This window comes from Culex pipiens, chromosome 2 (assembly GCF_016801865.2).
Source record: "Culex pipiens pallens isolate TS chromosome 2, TS_CPP_V2, whole genome shotgun sequence".
Lineage (NCBI taxonomy): Eukaryota > Metazoa > Arthropoda > Insecta > Diptera > Culicidae > Culex > Culex pipiens.
Window position 1 is genome coordinate 141,110,739 of NC_068938.1, and position 10,087 is coordinate 141,120,825.

Here is a 10,087-nt window from a genome sequence, read left to right on the forward strand (position 1 = left end):
TTTCAACTGATTTGGTTACATCAGTTAAAAGATACAGTAAATTATGTAATCAAAAATCTGAAAAGCACGTGTCACAAGTGTGTTTCGAAAGTAAAATTGTACTACGTGTCACAAGTGTGCACAGAATTCCTATACAAACTAAAATAAGCTCAAATCAATAGTTTAACTGACTTAATCAGTATATTTTCAAAAACAAAAGATTGCATTACTTTTAGAAAGTGTGTATAAACATAAATTTGTGAAAAACAAGACAAATTTTCCACATTTTCCAACAACATGTATGACGTGTCACAAGTGTGCACGATCATTTTGATGATAAATTGGTCTATGTCACAAGTGTGTATTGCAATATCCGGGAAACGGAAGCGAGTTTCCAAAATCGGGTTAAAGCATCTTGTAGTGTTTGTTAAGTATAGCAAAACGTCATCATTAACTCATTTTCGACCAAAATGGTCTATGTCACAAGATAGCACACAGCTGACGATGTATTCAAAAAAGATTCCACGTATTCTTTTTCCGTCCAAGCTTAAACTTCCCATGGCAATGTTATTTAAAAATCAACAGTTTTCCGAAAACAGACTTAGCTAATCGTTCCTTTTACTGCGTGCCATTAGTATCACACCATGGCTCCACCAATCAAACAAGTATGTGGTCATTGATGACCCACCACAGAACTACTCAAAGGTCAACCCCAACGATCTCTTGCGCTCTGTAACCATTTGCTGATTGCGATACCTACCACACTGCGACGTGTCTATAGAAAGTGTCACCCGAGAAGCTGTGACCTGGCACTACACGATCGGATGGCCATTTTTGGCGCAAAGGCGTTTCTTGAATAATCATCAAATCGAATTTGGTTAGCTGTTGCAGCGTTTTTCTGCTTGAATGGAGTTGGTTTTATGTCATCATTGGTGGTTGAATTTTAATGATGCTGACGCTGAATTTCGGTGACATTGACCTATGTTTTGGTTATTGTTTGTCTATTTATATGAACATCTTATGGCTACACTTCTACGAAATTTAACTATACATTTAAACCCCTGGAAGATATTGTCTTGAAGGTTCAGGGGTAGCCGGTTTGTTGACGAAACTTGGCGAAAGTTGTTCGCTGATCCAGGGCTGTAGCGAGCTAACCTTGATCAAGGTTTCAGGTACTGCGTTCGAATCACATCTCGCACTAGATCTGGTGACTAAGCCGACAACCCTCCACTGCTGTCCAGTTACATCCGGACACACCAACGGTGAACCGTGGAAGCTGACACAATTTTGGCTAGGTTGGGTATTTCCAGCGATGCATAACGAATCAGATCTACAGCTTGATGCTGGTTTCAAGTTCAAGCGATGCTTTCGAGGCAACGCTGCATCACTGCCAATAAGATCCAAGCTGGTCCAACCAACGAGCAGGCAGTTTTGCTCATTTGTACGTTGATTGTGATTTGCCAGACATGCCGTTGAAGGAGCTGCGACCGTAGATTGAAGCGAGAGAAGCGCGATATTGGCTTGGCCGGTTGTGAAGTCGTAGTCTGGATGAATGTTGATGATCTTGACTTTTAGCTCCTGAGAAACAAAAAATCATTTAAATGATTGAAACATTAAAAGTAAGGCAGTTCACTTACTGTTACACCGTCAGTCGCCTTCAAGTTGTAATTTCCAGATCTGACGTACAGCTGTGACGCCGGAAGGCTGGCTACACAATCCGCTGGAACTAGGACCACGTCGGAGCGTATAACCGTGCCCACGCAGTGGTAATCGTCCCGAGTTTGTCCCAAGTATTGCACTTTACTCCAAACGGTCACCAACCAAGGGACTTCACGCTGTTCAGCAAACTGTCCGTTGAGGTCGACTTGAAGAGAGCACTCGCTATGCTTTACGGGTCGACTCCCGATGACCTGCATTCCGTTGATGTCGTTGATCCACTGCATCCACATGGCTCTTTGGGGGTTCATATGAATGATTTCGGTCTTCTCGCAGCACACACGATCTTTAGGGCACGCGTCGTTGGATATTCTCAAGTCTAGCAAGTCCTCAGCTCCACTGGTCGAAGACATACACTGGAACGATGGTACGCACTGTCCTTGGCATACCTTGCGTTCAACCGGAGCAGTTTCACAACAAACAAGATCGTTGGGACAGTCGTCAAAGCTTCGGAGATTCAGCAAATCTTTGCCTCCTGAGTTGATCTTTCCTGAGGGACATTGGTAAAACGGTACGCAAGATCCTTTACAACTCGATTTTGGAGACTGAGCAGGTTCCTTGCAGCAAACCTGATCTGCAGGACAGGAATCATCATAGCCTCTCAAGTTCAGGATGTTCTGACCATCTTTGTTAGGAGTTCCTGATGGACATTGATAAAACGGAACGCACTTTCCATCACAAACACTTGGGGGTTCAGTGGATACTTCGGTTGGAGAAGTTTCACAGCACACAAGATCATTTGGACAATCGTCTAAGCTTCGTAGATTCAGCAGATCTTTACCTCCTGAGTTGATCTTCCCTGAGGGACACTGATAAAACGGTACGCATGATCCTTTACAACTCGATTTCGGAGTTTGAACAGGCTCCTTGCAGCAAACTTGATCTCCAGGACAGGAATCGTCGTAGCCTCTCAAGTTCAGGATGTTCTGACCATCTTTGTTAGGAGTTCCCGAGGGACATTGATAAAATGGAACGCACTTCCCTTCGCAAATTGTTGGAGCTTCAGTTGATACTTGAGTAGACGGAATTTCACAGCACACAAGATCGTTTGGACAGTCGTCAAAGCTTCGCAGGTTCAACAGACCTTTACCTCCAGTATTCTGCTGACCTTGGGGACACTGATAGAATGGTACACAAGAACCTTTGCAGCTGTTTGGAGTTGGAGCGGTTGTTACTTCTTCAGACTTTTTACAGCAAACCAAATCTCCGGGACAAGTGCCGCGATCACTTCTCAGATTTAGCAAATCCTTACCACCAGTATTTGGGGATCCCGCCGGACATTGGTAGAAGGGAACGCATTGTCCTTCACAAACACTTGGAGGCTCAGTGGATACTCCGGTTGTAGCAGCTTCACAGCAGACCAAATCGTTTGGACAATCGTCGAAGCTTCGAAGGTTCAGAAGGTCTTTACCCCCTGAGTTGATCTTTCCTGAGGGACATTGATAGAACGGTACGCATGATCCTTTACAACTCGATTTCGGAGTTTGAACAGGCTCCTTGCAGCAAACTTGATCTCCAGGACAGGAATCGTCGTAGCCTCTCAAGTTCAGGATGTTCTGACCATCTTTGTTAGGAGTTCCCGAGGGACATTGATAAAATGGAACGCACTTCCCTTCGCAAATTGTTGGAGCTTCAGTTGATACTTGAGTAGACGGAATTTCACAGCACACAAGATCGTTTGGACAGTCGTCAGAGCTTCGCAGGTTCAACAGACCTTTACCTCCAGTATTCTGCTGACCTTGGGGACACTGATAGAATGGAACACAAGAACCTCTGCAGCTGTTTGGAGTTGGAGCCAGGCCCGTAGCCAGGGGGGGGGCTACCGGGCTGCAGCCCCCCCCGAAATTTTTCCATTTTTTTTTAAATTGTACTACCTTAAAAAATCTCAAATCAATGATTGTGTGTTCTCTTCCCAGAAAAAAATTGTAAGATAGAGAATCAAGAATTGATTGATCAAACTAAGTAATTTGCCTGTCCATTGCCGGGCTCAGTTTTTGTAGATTATGGATCCAATATTTAAAAATTGAGCTGCAGATTTGAACATTGAACATTCCATTCAGTAACATCTCATTTATCTTGTAGTTTTAGCATTACAATGTTTAGGGTGGTCCAAATCTGGGCTTACTTGGGGCTATCCCCTGAAATCAAAGATTTACCCATCACTAGCCTAAGTTCCAAAATTTGAGCTTTTTCTGACCACTGACCACCAAGTTTGGGCAAAATCGTCAACTGTTTCAGTTTTTGACCAATGGAAGGCGCAATAACTATCCAGTTCTTACCAATTTTCAGAACTAATATCTTCTTTAAATTTGGAAAAACTTTCCCTTATTTTTTGGGTTTTTTGCTAAAAAGTTATTAACCTTCGAAAATAGCAATTTCCGAGCGGACTGCTCTAAGGGGCTACATAGAAATAATTACCGTCATCTGGGGCGAATCGGGACTACAGTCTGAATAGGGACAGCAAAAATCCTTAGATCTCGTTGTCTTATTTTTGATTGTAGAGCTTAAGTATGACCCCTGAAGAGCCATAAAATAATTTAGAATTTTTGGATTCAATGTGGCGGCCAAAATGGAGGTTAAGAAATATTTCTGGTGTTTTTTTTAATGGTCCAATAAACCAAATTTCCAGTTTTTGCTTTTTGGGTGCTTTTGAAACCGCCTTGAGTCAGGGGTATTAAAAACACACATAAGCAAAAACTGAAAATTTTGTGTATTGGACTTTTAAAAAAACACCAGATTTGTTCAAATTTAACTAAAATGTGGTTGCAGATGCCGAATTTGATGTTAAAAACAAGCAAATAAAACATGCCGATTTCATTTGTTCCTGATTCGATTATCCGAAGTTCGAAGGAACTTTGGATAATCGAGGCTTCGGCTAGTCGAATTTGGACTGTAAAATTAATAGCCCTTCTTTATTTGCATTAAAACCTTTAAACTGTTAACAAATGTTTTTTTTTCTACATTTTTTAAAATTTATCATAATTTCTCAAAAATATTTAGATTTTGTTTTCAAAAATGAAAGCATTTAATATGAAAAACTTTTGAGTGAATTTCGACTATTATCAGAAATACAATTCTAATTTTATCGTTTTGGTTTTAAGAATATGGTTAGTTACATATCTGAGACCTTAGAGAAAAATGCTTGAGAAATATCTGTGTGTATTTTTTTTATTACTTTTTCGTAAACCTTTTTTCCGAAACCACTCGTCCAAAATGCTTTCTTTTGGTCACATTTTTTAGTTTCCAAGATCAACTAAGTGAATTCGGAAGATCAACTAAGTCAATCCTTATTATCAACTAATTTTCACTTTGTGCATGAGCTTGCGATTTTTAAAGGAAGAAATAAAATGATAAAAATATAAAAAACGTTAAAAAATTTAAGCTCGGATTCATTTAAATTTCGTTTAAAAATATTTAGAATTTTTGTAACATGTCGCGGAACCGCGGAAAGTTTTTTGTCGCGAAAAAAGCATTTCGCCATCAGCTAGATATTTTGAAAACTAATTATGCAAAACAACTGTACTGATTTAAAGTGTGTTTTGAAACACTTTTAAAATAATAAAACCATAGCTTGTAGTTTTGATTTTAAACCCTCTCGACTTTCGTCAGAGTTTAGTGACATAAACTTCAGAATAATATTCGCAACGGCTAATTAAAGATTTAAAAATTTTACACTTTAAAATTTCTAAATTTTCATAATTTTTGATTTCAAATTTTTTAGTGTAAGACAAAGAAATGCCAGAAATCAAAAATAAAAATAATAAAAACAAAACAAATTTAAGATAACAATTCAACAGAATAATATCAAAAAATTTGAAATTCCAAAAATTTAAAAATCTAAAACTGAAAAATTAATAATATAATCAATACTTAAAAAATCCTAAACTAAAAAAATATCATTTTAAAATTATGTTATTCAAAGTCCAATAAATTATGTTTTTTCAATCCTAATTTTTTGATGCTTTAAATATTTTTATGTTTGAATTCTAGTATTCCTAAATTTATTTATTTTTACCAGAAAATTAAGTGATTATTGTAAAGGCTTTTCCCTTTTTTTCAGCATTTTAAGATTCAGCGTTTTGACAGTCAACTTCATGAGGCAATTCTTCAATATTATTTAAGCGAAAACATTATTTTCAAATGTTATTTTCAGTCGCATTCAAATAAACAAATCAAAATCTCATCAACACATATTGCACCCGAAGAGATACCAAACGACGCTTTTTGTTTCTGTTCCTTTTCTGCTGCGTACCGCTTAAGAGAAGTCTTTTCGTAAACATTTTCTTGATCGTTTCATGAGATTTTTTTTTGTATGGGGTTTTAAGAGTCTCCGTACTACAGGACATTTTTTAAAATTTTTGTTTGAATGTAAGATATAGTTCTTGTAGCAAAATTCAGACTAAGATTTGATTTACAGGAAAAATAATTGATTTAAGAATTCTTACATAAAGTATTCTTTACTTTTAAAACATCAAAAATTTAAGATAATAATTTCACATGATAATTAAAAAAAAATCAGAAATTCCAAAAATGAAAAAAATCAAAAACTTAAAAAATTATAAAATAATTACAACTTAAAAAAATCCTTAAATTATAAAAAACATTTTTTATCAATTTTAAATAAAGATATTCAAAAAATAATTTTCAATCATTTCAATAAATTATGTTTTAATAATCTTAATTTTTTGATGCTTCGAATATTTGTATGTTTGAATTCTAGTGCAGACTAAGATTAGATTTACAGGATAAAACTGATCGATTTATGAATTCTTACATAAAGTTTTCTTTATTTTTGATTTAGCAAGGTTTCGTAAATATTAAATTTCTAAACCATAAAATGTGCAGGATTTTGTTCCCAGAGACAAGATATTGCTTGAACAAACATCGATTTTAATAAATGGTTACAATCCTAAATTATTCAACATGATTAGATCCCAGAAATACAAAAAAAAAGGATTTCATTTGTGTGGTTTTTTGTTTTGCTTAGAAATATTCAGAGAGTCTTTTCTAGAACCACCACAGCCAATTTACATTATTTTTCCCCTTTATCTTGTAAAATCATATTAGTTATCAAAACTTATTTTAAAAATGAATATAGTTTTGACAGTTATTTAAAAATAAAGAAATAAGTGAATTGAAGATTTTTAATGTTAATCGTGTTCGCATTTACAATTTTTATCGTACACTTTATTTTATTTCAAGAAGATGTGTCTCAAGAACTAATAGATCAATCTCCAATGGTTCTGAGTCTTTACACGATAAGAACAATACAAAGTTTTGCTTGATGTTGCTGTTATATCATTTTCATGAAAATACTTGTTAAACAGTTTGTACACTATTTTCAATAAATTGGATAATGTTAATTTTTGTGTTTTAACGAAATATGCACTTTAAAGCTTACTGTGGATTTATTTTTTTATCGATAAAAAATGAATGATTTCTATGAATTCATAGACATTTAAATTTTTTGAACCCTGGATATCTTAAATAATGTCTTTTTGATACTCTTTGGTTTAAATTTAAACTTTTATTCGATCAGAAAATTTTATTTTTAACTTAATTTTTTTTAAATTTCGAAGATAAGCAGCACTGCAACGATAGATTGAAATTTTATTAAAAAATTTTCTTTAGAAATTAAGATCGGATTAAATTTTTTTGTCATGTTTTAAAATTTTGTTTTTGCTCAAATTCTGGACCAATTTTTCAGAGTACAATGAGTAATGAATTTCAAAATGGCGTTTAGTCGGAATATTAAAGTTAAACATGAATCGTTTTAATGTTTGATGCAATCGAGGAAAATTTTAACGGTTACATATGCATTTAAAAATGGTTACATATGCATTATTAACAACTCCAGTAAATATTTTGGCGTTAAAATTTAATTTAATACATTTTATCTAAATTTTTTAACACATTAAAATTAAACTCAATCACTGATTTTTTTTCTTCAAATCTATTTATTAACAGATATCCATTATAGGCTTATAGGGTCGTCCAATTACCATGGAGACACTTCAGAAGCTGAAATTTCAACGATTATATTTGTTTGTATTTCATTAAAATTATTTATTTTTGAGAGCACCAGGAGCTTCGCAAAATATGAAATGGCTTCAATAGCTTAGAACAATTAAAATAAAACATTGTTTAAGTTTGTTTATAACATTTTAAGAAAAACAAATATTCCAGTTATGAGTTTTATGTTGTGCTAGAAAAAATGAAAAATGTCAGATAAACCATCACAATTATCACACAGCTGAAAATGTAAATCCAGACGGTTTAAAATTTGATAGTTCAACTTTAGCAGTTTGTTCGTGGGTTTTTCTCTCAGTATAAAATACAGAAAACATTATACTTATGGTTAGATAAATCGATATTTCTTTAAAAAAAATGTTTTGCTTTCAAAAATTTGATTCAAGTTATGTATATTTTAAATTTAGCGACGTTTATCACGCAATTGGATAACAATTAAACAATTCAAGAAAATGTAAAAAAAAAAAACACTTTCTTCTCTACTCCTTTAATACAAACTAGCTGTTTAAATAAAGAAAAAAAATGACGAAGGAGTTTCTTCAATGAAGACATTGAAAACTTAATATGAAAATCTTTGAAAACTTTTTTGCATACAATACATTACAATTTTACAATTCATCTCAATAATTATACCACAAACCAAGTGATGGTATAAATGATTTGCTGATTTTTATACTCCTTGAATTTTTGCACCCAAGCCCCCCCCGAACAAAAATCCTGGCTACGGCCCTGGTTGGAGCGGTTGTTACTTCTTCAGACTTCTTACAGCAAACCAAATCTCCGGGACAAGTGCCGCGATCACTTTTAGGATTTAGCAAATCTTGACCACCAGTATTTGGAGATCCCGCAGGACATTGGTAGAATGGAACGCAATGTCCTTCACAAGTTGGTGGAGCCTCGCTGATCGTATCATTGTTCAATTCACAGCAAACCATATCGTTTGGACAATCGTCAATGCTTCTTAGATTCAACAGATCTTGGCCTCCAGTGTTGGACTTCCCACTCGGACATTGATAGAAAGGAACACACGATCCTTTACAAGTGGTCTCCGGTACTTTTGAAGATTCCTTGCAGCACACCAAGTCTCCAGGACAAGCTCCTTCGTCACGTCTCAGATTTAGCAAATCTTTCCCACTTGTATTGGGTGATCCAGCAGGACACTGATAGAACGGAACGCATTGACCTTCACATTTGGGAAGGATATCACTTGACGATTCGCAGCACACCAGATCGCTCGGACAGTCGTCGAGTCCTCGAAGGTTCAACAAGTTTTGACCTCCAGTGTTGGGTTTACCCTTGGGACACTGATAGAAGGGGACGCACGTTCCATTACAGCTGCTGGACTCCGTTACTGTTGGCTTTGAAATTACCGGTTTCGGTGAAGAATTCGACGTAGAACAGCAAATTTGATCTCCCAAACAAGTATTCTCATCACTTCGTAGATTGATCAAGTGTTGTCCCCCGGTATTCGGAACTCCCCCTGGGCATTGATAAAACGGCACGCACTTGCCATCGCAAATTTTAGGAACTTCTAAGCTGGTATCCGGCAATGATTCACAACACACTTGATCGTTTGGGCAATCATCGAAAGTTCGCAGGTCAAGGCCAGAGGTACTGGTTTTGTTCGGACAGAGAGCGTACGGGACGCACTTCCCCTTGCAACTGCTTTCCACGACGATCGTGTTGTCCTGTGGTCTTGGATTTACACAGCAAACTTCATCTCCCGGACACTTTTCCTCGGAAAATCTCAAGTCGATCAAATCTTTCCCTCCACTGTTCACCACATCATCCAAGCACTGATAGAATGCCACACAAGTGCACGGAGTTGCTTCAACAGGCGGTTCATTACAGCACACCAGATCTCCCGGACACTTATCGTCAAAGCTCCTCAAATTCAGCAGGTCCTTCGCGCCCGCATTAGAACACTGGTAGAACGGAACGCACTGTCCTCGACACTCGGATTCCCTCTCCCTGCAGCACAAAAAGTCCTCCGGACATTCATTGTCCGCAAACCGTTTATCGATCAACCCATCCCCGTCTTCGATGACGAGCCCGTTCTTGCACAGGTAGAACGGAACACAGACTCCCCCAACGGCACAGCGGCGTTCCCCGGCGGGATCACTCTGCGCCAAACTACCCGAAATAACCGCGGCGGCCAAAGCCAACAGCCCCGAAAAACGCATCGTACCGCCCGATCGCAACGTGCGCACTAACGACCGTCTCGCGGAGACATTCAATCAGCTAAAGGTTTGCCCCACCACGTGAAGATGCGTCCAACGCGAGTCCACAAGAAGTGACTGAACACACCTCTCCAACTTGGATGGCCTCTGCGCAGATTTCGGCCGCTACTACTATTTTTTTT

General features: G+C 37.0%; 1 protein-coding gene across 1 annotated transcript; it reads right to left on the reverse strand.

Moving 5' to 3' along the window:
• Positions 1-959: 959 nt before the first annotated feature.
• LOC120415240 (uncharacterized) lies at positions 960-10,087 on the reverse strand. The gene is made up of 3 exons (XM_052706998.1): positions 8,361-10,087; positions 1,617-3,647; positions 960-1,557 (listed from the first exon to the last, which is right to left on the reverse strand). The coding sequence occupies exons 1-3, from the start codon at positions 9,906-9,908 to the stop codon at positions 1,033-1,035; spliced, it is 4,104 nt and encodes a 1,367-aa protein (XP_052562958.1). The 5' UTR covers positions 9,909-10,087; the 3' UTR covers positions 960-1,032.